Genomic DNA, 16,343 nt, shown 5'->3' with positions numbered 1-16,343 from the left:
TATTTTCACCAATACAACACATTCACATCACTATATATGGTGATCCAACATCATTTTAAACAAAAAGTACCCCAACTTTACAACAACAGCAGCAAAAAGTGGTACAAAATATTAGCATTTAAGCAGTTACATTTCCATTTATCCAAATTCCACTACTGAAATTTAAACCTTCAAAATATCACAATTTTGAACAACTAGACTAAATTCATCAACTATAACACTAGACTAGATTATCGGATTTTCGAATCGGATCGGATTTTACGAATCATATCCTCTAGGCTTAGGAAATGTCATCCCCCTACGTTTAACAGTCTCCAATATATCAACATTCTCCCCATTTCCCTTGTCATCACTCACATACAACTGTTTCAGTACCTCAATTAAGCATTCCATCGCAGTTGAAATCGATTTCGATGCTTTTCCCGCCAATTTTGCCCTAAATTCATCATCCACTATAACTTCCTCTGAATCTTCTTCACTCAATTCCTCCTCTTCGTCATCGTCGTCGCTGCTAACCGCAACCACACCGGAACCCTTCAATTTCTCCTCAAACCCTAGAATTTTGACTTGATCAGTAGGTGCTGAAACGGCGCCGTTTGAGGTTGATTCTGAAGTAGATGGAATGGATTCAATGGAGTACATTGTAATGTGGGCATTGTTGTTGTCGTTGGGGATTTCGCCGGAGGAGGATAATTCCGGCCAAACAAAGTCGTCGTTTCCGGCGAAGAGGGAAGGAGAACTGCCTTCTTCTCCGGTGAAGAAATCGCTGTTGCGTTTGTGTTGTTGGGAGGCTGGAACTTTGTTGTTGTTTTTGTTGTCTGTTTCCGGTTTTTCCGTCTCATTTTTACCATCGTTGCTCATTTTTCATCAAATTATCAACTGATTAAACAACTCTCCGTTTTTTTTTTTTTTAGTGAATCTCCATTTAAAAGGGAAGGTGTTTAGATTTGACTTCCTCTGGCCTTTGGGGGTGTGTTTGGTATGTGGGATTATGAGGTAGGAATAGGATTCCAACTTTCCAAGCCTCTATAAACCCATGTTTGTTTGATTGAAATTAGATTAGGGAGAAGAATGAGAATTCTCTAGCTAAGTCAAAGACATATTTGCCCTTAATTTAGTAATGCATATCAAATTTGAGATTTAAAACAAGGATAAACCCTTACAGGGCGTTTGGCAAGTGGGAATGAGAATTTGAGGATTAGAGGGTTGGGAATGGGATTGGGATTTATAGTTGGGAATTCAATAAAATATTGACAATCCCTTGTTTGGAGTGTGAAGGGAATTGATTGGGAATAAATAGCAAATTTACAATAACACCCTTAACAATAATATATCCTTATGCTTTCATTAATGGTAAAATGGTCTTTTTCTATATATTCCCAATCCCCATCTCTATTACTTGCCCTCCCCAAGTAATAAAATCATGGGAATAGACCAATTTTATTCCCATTCTCAATCCCACCTACAATTCCCCTTCCCACAAAACAAACAAAGCAATACATACTCCCACCCCTCCAATTCCCATTCCCAAGCCCCAATTCCCATTCCCATTCCCATTCCCAAGCCCCAATTCCCACTTACCAAACACCCCCTTAATCCTAATTTTATTCTCTAGTGCAAAACAAGAGATTGAGAATATTTGATAAATTCCCGATTATTAAGTCCTATTCCTACTTCCACTTCATATTTTTCACATTTCCATTCATACATGACAAACGCCCTAAGTTTGTTTATTAAATAGACACCGTTTGGTAAAACTAATGTTGTGGGTAGCTTATAGTGGTCAAATAACAGTTGTTATTAGAGTAGCTGAGTATTTGTTAATTAGTAATGGGTAGAGGTTAGCTGTCAAATTAATGGTCGATAATGTGAGGTTCATTTTGTTTTAAATGGTAACCAAAATTTGACAAACACTTTCGATCCGACTACTTTTGAAACGCTATTATTTAATGTCTAACAAAAAGTTACCTAAATGCTACCTCTACTATGAAGCACTACCTTGCCCAACACTATAATATTTCTCTCAGGGGTCGTTTGGTTGGATCATTTGGAATGAGTTATAATGGAGTTATAATCCATTCCATCTTATTTTTTGTTTGGTTGAGCTTTTAGTAATGCAATCTCATATCCAAGGGGTTCTAAATCCCCCATACTCAACACCCCTATAAGATTCACGTACAATCCATTCTATTAATTAAGGATAAAATCCATTACAGCTCTAAAACCAAACAACACCAGACTAGTATGGGTTTCAAAATCCATACCTCTACAGTATGAGATTCCATACAATCCTTTCCAACTTGATAAACCAAACACACCCTAATAGTATTTTGATTCAGATATAACGCTACTGCTACCTCAAACGCAACCGCCAAATATAGCCAAAGTGCTCCTAATTATTACTCCCTCGTTTTTTGTTTTGTTTTTTTTTTGTTTTTTTTTTTGTTTTTTTAAATTTATTGTTTGCATCACTTTATTTATATGGGTGTTCTAAATTTGGTAATTGTATACTATATTTTATCATTTCCCTCTCTTACTTTAAACCCAACTCAAATTATTTTATCATTTGGTTCTCATCTTACTTTATTCACCCACTCACAATGTTATACTGTAATAATTTATTTACCAATTTACAAATTATACTCCGTATTACTCTCCTCAAACTCCGTACATTCAATCCAAATATCGAGTTAAAAAAACTAGGGGTGTCCATTCGGTTTCTAATTTTCAAATCCAAACCGATCCGAATTACTTACCAAATCCAATCCGAATTATAATTCAGTTATTTGGATCCAATCCGAAAATCCGAATTAAAATAAGTTGCTATTTATTTTGGGCCTAATACGATTATAAAAATAAAATTGCAATAATAAAATTTCAATTCTTGAAAGTATAGTAGTATATAATTTAAATAAGTATTGAAAACATAGTTTACATGATTAAAATTATTATAATCATAAACATAGTTTAACATGATTAATATTAACAATATTATTTTGTAAAACAACTCTTTCATAATTCGGTTATTTCGGATTTTTGGATCCGAACAAGGTCAATCCGATTCAATCCGAAAATCCGAATTTTTTTTAAAGGTCAATCCGATTTAAAGTTTGGATCCAGTTTGAATTGGTAATTCGGTTTGAATTGGATTAGATTGGATTTCGGTTTTTATCCGAATAATGGACACCCCTAAAAAAAAAACGGAGGGTGTACTATAAGTCTATAACTTGCCGTTTTATTTTAAGTGCCCCATTGCTATACATTGTACGTTTTGTTGTAATAAACGGGTGAAATAATAAACGGGTGAACATAGCGTCATATTCTCCATTGAAGCGCACTCAACATCACACTTGACGGTCTCCATTACAAACTATTGTTCTTCTTGATTTCAGCCGCTTCCGAGGTAAGTTGTTGTTTCCTTTTGTAATCATCATATCAGTTTCACAATCTAGGGTTTAATTTAATTCAATTGTCAGTGCACTAAGTTTAGGGTTCGAAAATCTCAGCTTTTGGTTCTAATTTCTAAATACTAAGATTATGAAAGTCATAATAAGCGATAATGTTGCTAGAATAGAAAATTATGAGCCTAATTTGATAATTGAATCACATATCCTTAAAATGATGTGATTTTTTGAATGATAATTGCATCAAATTTGATTGCTAATGTATTGCACAACCCTTTATTGTTAGGATTGAACTATACAAATCAGCGATGTAGCTTTAGTTATGTTGTACTTTCGAGTGTAATGCTTACAAAGTATATGACTTTAGAGTTTGATAATTCTCCTGTGTTGTGTTCTTGAAAATAGAATTTGACTTGATCAAACCATTTTTGGAATTGTGATGTGAAATATCTGCTATTATCAACTTGGCTGATATAGATGTAAATTATACCTAGTTGATTGTTTCGAAGCTTTCATTTAGTGACTTTGTGTGTGGTTAGCAGGCCTGATTAGTTTCTAGGCTACCATGTATAATGTCCGGGGAAGTCTCTTCTTATTACGGAGATTCCGAAGCTTGCATACAATTTCCCATGATACACCAAGTGAAACCCTGAAGAGAAAGGTTGCTGATCTTGAGAAAAAGAGGAAGGCAAGAAATCCGAAGAAAACTGAGGTTTTTGTTGAAGTTCCAGAGTCCATGTCGTTTTACGATACAGCTACCATGCCAATGATGCTTACTGCTGTTGGGGTTGCACTTTTTGCCAAACTTCTTATGATGGTAATTCTTCGTTTTCTTTTGTTGGCAAGGTTAATTATTTTCCTACTAATAGCAATGCAAGCATTGGGCTTTGTTTTATGCTTTCATGAGAAGATGGGAGAATTATTCTGCGCAAGCTAATTTGAAAGCATAAATAGTTGTGTCACAAACTATCATTACTCTCAAAATCCAAATAGCCATGTAACCTAGGCTAAGGTGGATCAGTTTGAACAGTAATTGGAGAGAAAGGGATAGGGAGGGGAACAAATTCCCTTGTTTTGTTAAGGGGTATGGGGAAGGAAGTGGAAAGATTTATTTTCCTCGTTCTTTAATAAATGCCACTCCTTCGAAATTGAAGAGATTTGGAGGAGCTCCCTTCTTCAGTTCTTCTCTCACTCCACTCTCCTTTCCCTTCTATCTTGCTATCCGACAAATTGTAAGCGATGACAATTTTCTCATAGGTCTTCTACCTTAATGTATCTTCAACCCTGGTAACAGTATATTACAAATGCAAGGTTCTGGAGTCTCTGGACTCTGAACTCTGAACTTTAGACTGCCACTATGAAGTACTAATTTTTTCAATTCTTATCCCACTTTAACTACCTAAAGTTTGAACCATGGGAGTTGCTTTAGTGATGACAATCTTCTCATAGATCTTTTACCTTAATGTATCTTTAACTTTGATTATAGTGTCCAATTTTCTACCCCGTATGTATACTTTATTTCTCAAACTTCCATTGTTAGTTGAATAATTTTAAGTCTCAAATCACATCTTTGGATGAGTTGGAATTGTGCTTGATGAGTGTTATGCGGAACAGTGGAAGTGCCAAACCCTTATCCCCTCACCAAGTTATCTATGTTTGTTAGCTGGTGACCACTAGCTTTTCCAATAGTTCTTTAACATATTGTGTCCATATTGCTAACATGAGTGTCATAATAATTTATGCTGCTCATTCAAGCTCTTACGCTATTTCTTCTTTTCCTTTTATTATGTCAGTGTGTGTTCACAAGATTTGAGAATTGGGACTGTTTCTGTTGGCTGGCAGTATGATGAGTCAAGATCTCAAGAATTGATTGAGCGCAAGATAAGGAATGCTCCTCCTGAACAAGGGACGGTTAGGATGCTCACCCGTGAAGAGTGGGAGGAAATTCGAGAAGTGAGGCCCAGGACACCTTTTGAATCAAAGCTTGCTCGACCTAATGCACGAATAAGGACAGGAGGTGCTGTTAGAAAGGTAATCTCATGCTATACTTATACTGCTAGAGTCTTTTTATGTCCTGTATTTACAATTTACTACTGTTAACTTGTTTTTTTGTCCAGAATGGGGTCGATTTCAAAACACATTCTGCTAGATAACATGATTAGGGGAGAGTATTGTGCTGATTTTGCTGACTGTTTCCTCTGTAGTATCTTCTTTTTAAAGGGCCTCTCTAAGTTAAGGATTCAGCTAGCTTGCCAGGTTGGTACCTGTCAGTGTTTGTGATGCACGTGTCAAATCGACATGAATTTTGGTTGTTGAAAGGTTCGAATTCAACCTCCAAACGACTGTGATTCATGGGGGTTTGCAACCTATATTAAGTTAAAGAATTTCATGGACTGGTAGATTGTTTTTTACTACGTATTTTGTTTTAGAAGAGAGGATGTTCTGATATGGGGTGGGGAGGGGCATTGCAGGGGCAGGTGATTTAGGAATTGGTATTTAGGGATGGTTGGAGTGGTTGTGCAAGTGGGAGTTTTACAGAGTAGTGGCAGTTTTGGGTTTTTTTTTTTTTTTGAGGGGGGTGTTAGTGGTGTGCGGTGATAGCTGAAACCAAGCTTATATGAATGAGAAGGTGCCTGATAAGCAGCCCTTGGTTGACAAGAGACAGTCAGCTCACCCTTAATCCATGATTGATGTGATGGTGTACAGCCACTGGCAGTCTTACTGAATATATGGAACTATGTGGGGAATTGGGGATAGATCAGAGAGCCGGTGAGAAATAGAGAGGCTGCACATGTGAGGTCCCGTGTTCGTATATGATCTGGTAATCTGGTATGTATGAGGGAAAGGACTGTTGTCTTGTATTCTTGTAAAAATAGCAAACTAATCTTTGGATTTTTTGCGTGTGCAGGAGGATGTGAAGGATTGGGGAATCGATGTCCTTATGGACGCTGTTACACGAGTGGAAGAAAGTATCAAACATAATTAGAGGTGATGTTTAGGCCAAATATCGATCTCAGATAAAGAGCGTACTACTTTCACTCTCAGCTCATAAGATTATCAAGGATTACCTCAAAGGTTCTTAACTCGCAAACAGGCTATGTTAAGTTGGCTTATTTTAAAAGGAAAGAATCCTGTGTTCGTCCAATTTGGATCATTGACTATAGCTCTTTCCTTGATATTGGATAACTGTATGATTATACTGGTACGGAGTTACGGAGTATTACTTATTATTAGACCTTTTTCCATAAGACATGCATGTTACATACATTCATACAGAAGAATGTTGGAAGCTGCCTTTGTTTTTAGGTCCCATTTTAAGTGGTGACAAACTGACAACTATTTTTCTTCATTTCCTTGAAAAATAAAAATTTGCCTTCTCTCTGTGTATCTATACTCATTTCACTCCATTAATCAATTTTATTTCCTTTCTTCTTGATAATTATTTTATCTTCTTATTTGAATCATAATTATTTAACTTACCCCACAAAGGCCACATTTATTTTAGAATCACAAGCTAATTAATCTTGGTTTTGATTAATTTCATTATCAATAGCTTTATTTCCTTATTGTTTGATTTAGTTCCTTGTTATTTGATTTATTTCCTTATTATCTGATTCCCTTTTGCATATTTCTTTTTGACAAAGTAGCTATTTAAACTGACTTATTCTCTTTGGTCTTTGTACTTCTTTTGAATCAAAAAAAAAAAAAAAAAAAAAAAAAAAAAAAAAAAAAAAAAAAAAAAAAAAAAAGGAAAAAGAAGCTATTTAAACTGACTCATTTACAATCTTTTCTAATTAACTTCATTGTCATTTTAAAAATTGAATTTAATTCAATTACCCAAAATTTAGTTATGACCTCAAAAATGTCTATACTAGTATGTTATTTTATAGCTAGCATTTTAATGGGAATTTTGTGTGGAGTACATGGATCATCATTCCATCAACAGCAGCCTGTTCTTACCATCAAGGTGCGTTTTCCAATCAAATTATTTTTACTATTGTAGTTTTGATTAGCTCTATTGTAAAATATGAAAATCAAATCAATGATTTTACAGAAGATTATAATAAGATCTTAATTTGTACCTTATGTCCAATCGTTACTTTTTTTTTTCCCAAGAAAATAATTTAGTCTATTTTATACTGAATATATTTTCCCGTTCTACAAATGTTGCATCATGTTCATTTTGACACTACTGACATGCTCTCCTTTGGAGCCTTTGACTATCTATTGCGATTTATATGTAAATATGTGATGAATAATGTAGTCATGTGGATATTGTTAAAACTGTTTCAATTTGTAATTTTAAGATATCAATTTTTATTACTCCGTATTATTATTTATTGAGGGCTAGACATATTAATGATCAAAAGCTATAATTGTTCACATACACACTTTTATGAATTTTTATGAATTTTTATTTTGCAGACTGAGAACGGCCAAGAATTTGATTGCGTGGATTTTTATAAGCAACCAACTTTTAATAATCCATTGATGAAAAATCATATGCATGAGGCAAGTCAATGAACAATTGAATGCATGTACTTTTTTTATTGATTATTATTTTGTAAGTAAAGGGAAGACTATAAAGGGTTGGAACCTCTTATTAGTCAAATCGATTTCAACTACTGAGCATTGAGCAAGACCTCTATATATACTCCGTATGTCTATTCAATGTTTATATAGAGGTTTTAGTATGAAAGCTTATAAGCCTTGTTTGTGGACCGAATTCTCCTCCTTATTTGGGTTACCTAGATCCATTTCATATTGTCTTGAAAATTATTAATGTTATTAGAAAATGGTTGCATACAGGTAAACATAACTTCTTTGCAAAGTCAAGAAGGGGAACCCAAGAATTTAGCACTCAAAAATGGTTGTCCATTAGGAACCGTCCCTATTTTACGATCATTTTACGATCTAAAATCTTCAATTGTCGAGCCTAACGAAGGAGAAAATTGTGTAAGTGCCCTTTTATTTCACGAATTCTTATTTAGATTTCTATCGTTAATGGAGCAAATAAAATGAAATGAATGTAATCAATCAATTTCCCTCTAATTAATTATTCTATTGTTTGGTGTAGATTGCTTCACTTCGAACTACAGGAATTGGAGGTAGAGTATTTTATGGAGCTAGTGGTTCAGTGGGCATATTTAAACCTGTAGTAAGTGGAACGCAATGGTCTGCTTCTCGAATAAAACTTCAAAGTGGAAACGATAGTATTGAAGCTGGTTGGATGGTTAGTTTAATTCTAGCTTCTTTTTTTTTTTTGGTATTCGTTGTTTCAGGACCAATTATGGGTGGTTAGGTTCCAATCCCCTCCTAACTGCAATTAATGTAAGATTTCCACCTTGAATGGTATATACTTATGTTTTACGAGTATTATCTTTAGGTAAATCCACCTCTATACAGCAGCTCTGATCCCCATCTTTATGCAAAATTCACTGTAAGTACTAGTTTTTCGTAATTTATACACATTTGTAGTTATTCATTCAAACATCTTTTTATTACTCGATCCATTCTTATTATTAATTTATCATAGGCTGGACCAACAGAATGCTTAAGTTTACAATGTCCGGGATTTGTTCAAGTGTCCAAAAACTTTCCTTTAGGCGCTAGGCCCGATCGCTTTACTCACATAGGTGATGAGACAATATTTTATTGGAACATCACTATTGAAAAGGTACGTACATAAATGTAAACTTGTGACATAATTAAATGTTACTCCGCTCACAATAAGTTTAATCATCCAAATTATGTTACTCGTAAAATAAGTATATATCGTTCTCTTTATGGATATTGATTTTATTTTAATCATCATGTAGCATCCTGATGATGGAAATTGGTGGTTGTCAATTTATATGGCTTCGAGTAACATTCAGATTGGATTTTGGCCGAAAAGTTTGTTTACATCATTGGCAGATTCGGCTGCTCAAATTGAATGGGGAGGCCAAATCAACAACCCTGGTGATAGAACTCCAGATGATCCTGAAATGGGTAGTGGTATTAAGGCAACAGATGACCTTACAAGAAGTGCAGCGATCTTCGACGTTAGTGTTGATAAAGGTGTATTAATCCCAGGAGAATCAGAAATATATGCAGAATGTAACGATTATACAGTCTATGATGCTGGAACTCGAGATTTTTGGGGTCGTTTAATTTTTTACGGAGGTCCAAAAAGTTGAGTAATTATTGCTCCAAATAAGTCGAACTAGTATCTAGCTTCATGTAATTTGCAGCAAATTTTATACTTGCCTTTAAGCCCTTTAATATGTCTTTTTTATTATTTATATTTAAGCCTATTATAAATAGGTTAGCTGGTTAGGTCGTTAAATTTACCTTAATAAAAAAAAAGTTTTGTTGTGTTTAATTACTCTGCAATTAAAAGTCTAGTCAAGGAGCAAAAAAAGCTTGATAAAATGATAACAACTTTTGTGAATACAAATAATGACACATATTAACAAGGTACTCGTAAAAATATATCATTACAAACTTATTCATTTTTATTACGGAGTATAAAGAAGTACATTGTACAAATAATCAAAAGTAATTGCAAATACATGTATATTTGAACATGATTAACATGAACATAATTAGGGTAATGCTCAAAGAGTGGGGGATAGCTCTAGTGGTTAGAGTTTCCTTCCTGATTTCAAGAGATCTTAGGATCGATTATTCTTAATTCCGCTGGCCGCCATTATGGCTTTCTAAACACCAAAAAAAACCATTATTCTAACAGTTAAGAACTTTTTTTTTTTTTTTTTTTGTACTAAAAAAAACAGGGCTATGCTCAACTTTAATTATCTCGTTTACACGTAATTGACACGTGCATTAGCTTGGATATAATTTATTTATTTATTGAGGAAGGATATATATAAACAAAGTACGTACTTCATATTTAAATCTTATACACAAAAGTATTAAAAGACCGATAAAATAATTATATTTAGAAACACAAATTTTTATATGCGGCCTGTTGTATCGTGCGGCAAGGCTTAATTGAATTTCTCGGTTTGGGGTTACTTGAGTTTTCAGGCTTACTTGAGTTTTTCAGTCAGGGGTTACTCGAATTTCTCAGTCAGGGGTTACTCAAGTTTCTCGGTCAGGGGTTAGGACTAGGGATGGCAGTGGGTCGGGTTAAATAGGAGACCAGCCCCATCCCCGCCCAAGTGGGGCGGGGATGGAGGGAGGTTTGGCGGGTGATGGGGCGGGGATGGGTATAAAATGTGTACCCGCCATGGGTGATGGGGCGGGTATGGATTTTAGAGTAGACCCGCCCCGCCCCGTACCCACCTTATACCAGCACCATATTTCTTTTAGAAGAGTTGAGAATTTATTAAACTTGATAGATACCCCCTAAGACCCAATAAGCTTGAATAGTGAAAGTCCTAATTTTCTTAACCTAATTTGATATAATCGTCATTAATGTGATACAATAGAGCATCATTGCAAAGGGTTTGTGACGATTTTGGGGCGGGTATGAGGTGGGTATGAATATCCAAGTGGGTGATGGGGCGGTGATGGATTCTATCTTGTACCCGGTGGGGGCGGGTATGGATATGGATATTGTACCCGTCACGAGTGGTGGGCGGGGATGGGTATAAGATTTTTAGGCGGGTATGGGTATGGAGGTACCATCATCCGCATCCGACCAGCCCCATTGTCATCCCTAGTTAGGGCATGTTCACATTTACTGAATTGGGGTGAACTCAAATGAACTGATTGGAGCTGAACTGAACTAAACTGAACTGATTGGAGCTGAACTGAACTGAACTGATTGGAGCTGAACTGAATATTTTATGAGAGAGGAAAATTAAGAGCTGAACTGAACTGATTGGAGCTAAACTGAACTGAACTGATTGGAGCTGAACTAAACTGAACTGAACTGAAATTAAGTAAATGTGAACATGCCCTTACTTGAGTTACTCGGTCATGGATTACTTGAGTTTCTTACATAAATGTTGAAATGGTTTTGATTCAATTCATTTCCTTATCAATTTTGATTTATTTTCTTTTCTGTAGATTTCATCATTTATTACATTTATGATCTGATGATTTATTTCCTTTCATGTACTCGTAGATTTTATTTTCTAAACCAATGATGCTATTTAAACTGATGATTTATTACATTCTCTTCTAATTAAATTATTTCAATATCATGACTGCAAAAATGTCTAAACTAGCATGCCTTTTCATTTCTACTATAGTAATGGGAGTTTTGTGTGGAGTCAATGGATCCCCATTCTACAAACAACAACCGGTTTTTACCATCAAAGTGTGTTTTCAGATCAAATTACTTTTTCTAGTTTTATCTCTAGTGTATATTATGAAATTCAAAGCAAATGAAAAGTAATGCAAAGTTTGAATTTTTACACCTTATATATATATATTTTTTTTGACAAGAAATAAAGAATCATTGAATTTTTACACCTTATATAGTTATGTCCAATAGTTATTACATTACATTTCACAAGAAAACAATAATGAAAGATTCCACGCCTTTTTTTCAAAGTAAATAATCTATATTTTTACTAGTATGCTTTTATATTGCAGATGGAGACAGGAGAAGAAATTGATTGTGTGGATTTTTATAAGCAACCAACTTTTATTAATTCTTCGATAATAAGCCATATGCCTAAGGTAAGTCAATAGATACACAACTATACGATATATCTGTAGCCGGAGAAATGATTTTGGCACACTTCTATATGAGAGCACGATTTTCTATGCTCTTTTTGCATAAGGTTGTGCCAAAATCAATTTTCCAAAAAAATCAATTTCCCAAAGTATGTAAGACCTATTTTTAATTTTTTGAGATCATCCAATTTTTTATTTGCAGGAAAAGCTAATTTCTCTGCAAAGTCAAGGAGGGAAACCCAATAACTTAGGGCTCAAAAAAGGATGTCCTTTAGGTACCGTCCCTATTTTAAGATCTCTTAACGTCCTAAAGCCTTCAACCATCAAACCTAACACAGAAGGAGAACATTGTGTAAGTACACCTTGATTATTTATGTTTTATGAATTCTTTTGTGTAAAAATTTCAAATGTGGATGGAGAAAATAAAATGAAACGACATATAGGGGTGTAAATGAGTTACATATGAATGACACTTTAAATCAAAGGGAATTTCAAATGACAATTATTTCGCGTCTAAAAGTCGTTTAATTTATGAACTTTGACTCGACGATTACTAAACAATCCAATTAACTTGATAAAGTATAAAACATGATGTGTTTTATGCTCTATCAACCATCAGCTTAAGCTTTTGGTTGAGGCCCGTGAATATGTTTTATACTCTATCATAACTCGATTATAACAAAATATAACTTTTATTACTTCTAAATTCTAATTATTTTATTGGTTTGATGCAGAGTGCTTCTATTGTAAGTACAGGCTATGGAGGCAGGAAATTTCATGGAGTGGGAGCCGCGGTAACCTTATATCAATCTACTGTGTTTGGAAAACAATGGTCTGCTTCTCGAATGAAAGTTTCAAATGGACCCGATATTATCGAAGCTGGTGTGATGGTTAGTTTAAACCATAACTGTTTTACTTACTTCGTATTAAAAATAATTCATTTATAAAGAGTCATACATGGAGAGAGTGAAGCATAGCTCAAGTGGTTAGAGCTTTTCACTCAATTCTAGATCAATTCTCACCCTAATCCTTTTGGCTCTCTAAACACCAAAAAACACAAAATAAAGCGTCATACATTTGGAATCATCATGTATGTACAACAATTATTAATACGTATACTTTTATTAATGTACGGACCTTGATACGTATACTTTTAAATTAATAGGTAAATCCATCTGTGTTCAACAACACTAAAGCTCATCTTTACATAAGATTCAAGGTAAGTAACCTTACTACATCCTATATACAAGTAAATATTTGTATTTATACACCTCTCTTTTAATAATTTTTTGCATTTCTTTATAATTCTCTATTCTAATTAAGTAGTATTTTTCTTTTGTGTCACAGGCTGGACCAAATGGATGTTTCAATTTTGATTGTAAGGGTTTTGTTCAAGTATCCAAAGACATTTTTATAGGCAATCATCCCGATAAATATATGCATATCAATGACGAAAACATCACTTATTGGAATTTATATCTTGACCAGGTACGTAGATGTACATTTGCAGTTACAACATACACGTTATTAACAAGTCTAGTCATCCAAATCAAATTTTAAAAAATAACATCTTTCCGTATATTATATTAATTATATGTTTGAAATTTTGATGATGTGTAGCACAAAGATGACGAGAATTGGTGGTTGTCGATGTATGAGGACAAAAGGCCAGTTGGGTATTGGCCAAAAAGTTTGTTTACATCATTGACAGAAGAAGCCACGAATGTAGAATGGGGTGGAGAGATTAGCAATCCAGGGTTAGCTGAACCAGACCCTTATATGGGTAGTGGTCTAAAGGCAAGAAAAGACTATAGAAAATCAGCAGTTTTCTTCCAAATGAAAGTTGATCGTGGTTTTCTAAACCCCGAGGATACCGATTTTTATGAGGATTGTACTGATTTTACAACCGCGGATGCTGGAACTAGTAGCGATCCTTTTTGGGGTCGTCGCTTTTATTATGGAGGTCCTTATGAAATTATTGAGTAAAAATATATTATTACTCCGAATTTGTGGAGAATTATATCTCTATTTTTGAATAATTATACCTTTTATAAGTAAAATATATGTTGAGATGTCTTAATGTTCTTATTATTCGTATGATAAAACAATCTCAATGAATTCTCTGTATTTCATGTGTATGTCACGGCCACAATACAAATATATATACTAGAGTGCTCAACCCTAATATCCTCTAAAAGATATACTTCCTAGGATAAGTACAATAATATCTCTTTAACAATATTTACATATATGATATTATCCCAATACCCCCCCTCAAGTTGGAGCATACGGGTCACAAATGCCCAACTTGCTAAGTAGAAACTCGAACTTAGCTTTTCCCAAAGCCTTTGTAAAAATGTCAGCCAACTGAACCGTCGTAGGAACATACGAAGGTAAAATCGTCCCATCTGTAATCGCATCCCGAACAAAATGACAATCTGATTCAATGTGTTTTGTTCGCTCATGAAACACCGGATTCTGTGCAATATATAACGCAGACTGACTATCACAATAAAGATGCATCCCATTCTCATGTTTAACACCTAAGTCCGCAAGGAGTCGTTTCAACCACTTCAATTCACAAGTCGTTGCATTCATACAACGATATTCCGCTTTCGATGAAGAAAGGGCAACGGTCGGTTGCTTCTTGGTTTTCCATGACACTGGGGATAAGCCAAGAAGCACAAACCAGCCACTCAAGGATCGTCTGGAAAGGGGACAACCTGCCCAATCTGAATCACACCACCCTTGCAACTGTAAAGCACTATCAGAACGCAATAAAATACCCTGGCCTGGACTTTTCTTCAAGTACCTGACAACTCGCAAAGCTGCTTCCCAATGCTCAAATCTGGGATTTTGCATAAACTATGATAAAATGTGTACAGAATATGCTAAATCCGGTCTCGTCACAGATAAGTAAATCAGACGTCCTATAAGACGTTGATATTTCTCAATGTCACGCAAATATTCCCCCTGCGCCAAGGCCAATTTGTGATGTTGCTCCATAGGAAACTCTGCAGGTTTGGCCTCAAGCAAACCGGTCTCAGTAATAATATCAAGTGCATATTTTCTCTGACAAATGAATATTCCCTGCGCATTCCGGGCTACCTCTAGCCCTAAAAAATATTTCAACGCTCCAAGATCTTTCATCTTGAAGCAATTTCCCAAGTATGATTTAAACTTATTCATAGCAGATTTATCATTTCCTGCAATAATTAAATCATCAACATATACTAACACATTGAGCTGCATGTTTCCCTTTGTCAGAGTAAAAAGAGAATAATCATAATATGACTGTTTAAAGCCATAGGATTTCAAAGCTGTAGCTAGCTTTGCAAACCAACATCTAGGAGCCTGTTTGAGACCATCTAGAGATTTCTTCATCCTGCAAACTTTGTCAGAGTTGTTTTTATTAAAGCCAGGAGGTATTTTCATATATACCTCTTCCTCCAAGTCTCCATGGAGAAATGCATTGTGGACGTCCATCTGATGCACTTCCCAATTTTTCACTGCAGCTACGGCAAGAAACGTTCGCACTGTCACCATTTTCGCCACCGGTGCAAAAGTCTCAGTATAGTCCAGTCCTTCAATCTGATGATTACCAAAAATTACCAGTCTAGCTTTTAATCGTTGTAGATTACCATGCTCATCATATTTCTCCTTGTATACCCACTTGCTTCCTAGTGCCTTCTTCCCCGGTGGTAATTTTTCTAGAACCCAAGTCCCCTGTGCCTCAAGAGCAGCTATTTCCTCGGCCATAGCTTTTCTCCAACCTTCATTCTTCATAGCTTCTTTGAAACTCTTCGGCTCATTTCCTCCAGATATCGCTGCAATATAATTTCTATGTTTTGCAGAAAATCGATGAGTATCAATACAATGTGTGATAGAATAAACAGTACTTGAGGAAGATGACGATGGCACGGGTGAACTCTGATATGTCAGAGTAGATGGACTTGTGTTCCGTATGGTGTGAGTCACGTAGTCACGATACTTGCTATTAGCAAATTTCTGTCGCATCCCTTTACCCATGTTGCTGGCATTAGTTGTTGCTGGCATTAGTTGTGTCTAAGTCATACACTTTCCACCCTTTTTTTCCAAAAGGATACCCCAAAAATACACAACGACGACTCCTACTTGCAAATTTATCACCCTTGCTCCGTTGATTATAAGCAAAGCACAAACAACCAAAGACTCGAATATAATCATATGACGGGGTTTTATTAAATAAGACATCAATAGGTGTTTTATCATCAAGCAACCTAGAGGGAGTCCTATTAATCAAGTGACACGCCGTTTGCACACACTCAC

General features: G+C 35.2%; 2 protein-coding genes across 3 annotated transcripts; both read left to right on the top strand.

Moving 5' to 3' along the window:
- The first annotated feature begins 3,263 nt into the window (after positions 1-3,263).
- Positions 3,264-9,688, top strand: LOC145628450 (protein neprosin-like). Of its 2 annotated transcripts, none has more exons than XM_081680745.1 (9): positions 3,264-3,403; positions 3,947-4,221; positions 5,247-5,435; positions 7,830-7,916; positions 8,214-8,360; positions 8,482-8,637; positions 8,791-8,844; positions 8,941-9,081; positions 9,224-9,688. In XM_081680745.1, the coding sequence occupies exons 2-9, from the start codon at positions 3,970-3,972 to the stop codon at positions 9,581-9,583; spliced, it is 1,386 nt and encodes a 461-aa protein (XP_081536871.1). In that variant the 5' UTR covers positions 3,264-3,403; positions 3,947-3,969; the 3' UTR covers positions 9,584-9,688. The 2 variants fall into 2 exon arrangements, with proteins under 2 accessions (XP_081536871.1, XP_081536872.1); XM_081680746.1 differs by having other exon boundaries at positions 3,291-3,403; positions 3,944-4,221.
- A 3,304-nt stretch (positions 9,689-12,992) lies between these two features.
- Positions 12,993-14,021, top strand: LOC145626751 (protein neprosin-like). The gene is made up of 4 exons (XM_081679223.1): positions 12,993-13,001; positions 13,201-13,254; positions 13,383-13,523; positions 13,656-14,021. Exons 1-4 carry the CDS (start codon positions 12,993-12,995, stop codon positions 14,019-14,021), a joined length of 570 nt encoding a protein of 189 aa, XP_081535349.1.
- Positions 14,022-16,343: the final 2,322 nt, after the last annotated feature.

Source organism: Chenopodium album, chromosome 4 (assembly GCF_948465745.1).
Source record: "Chenopodium album chromosome 4, dcCheAlbu1.1, whole genome shotgun sequence".
In the NCBI taxonomy this organism is placed as follows: Eukaryota; Viridiplantae; Streptophyta; class Magnoliopsida; order Caryophyllales; family Amaranthaceae; genus Chenopodium; species Chenopodium album.
The sequence above is the reverse complement of the archived record's forward strand: the minus strand, read 5'-3'. Positions and strand labels throughout refer to the sequence as shown.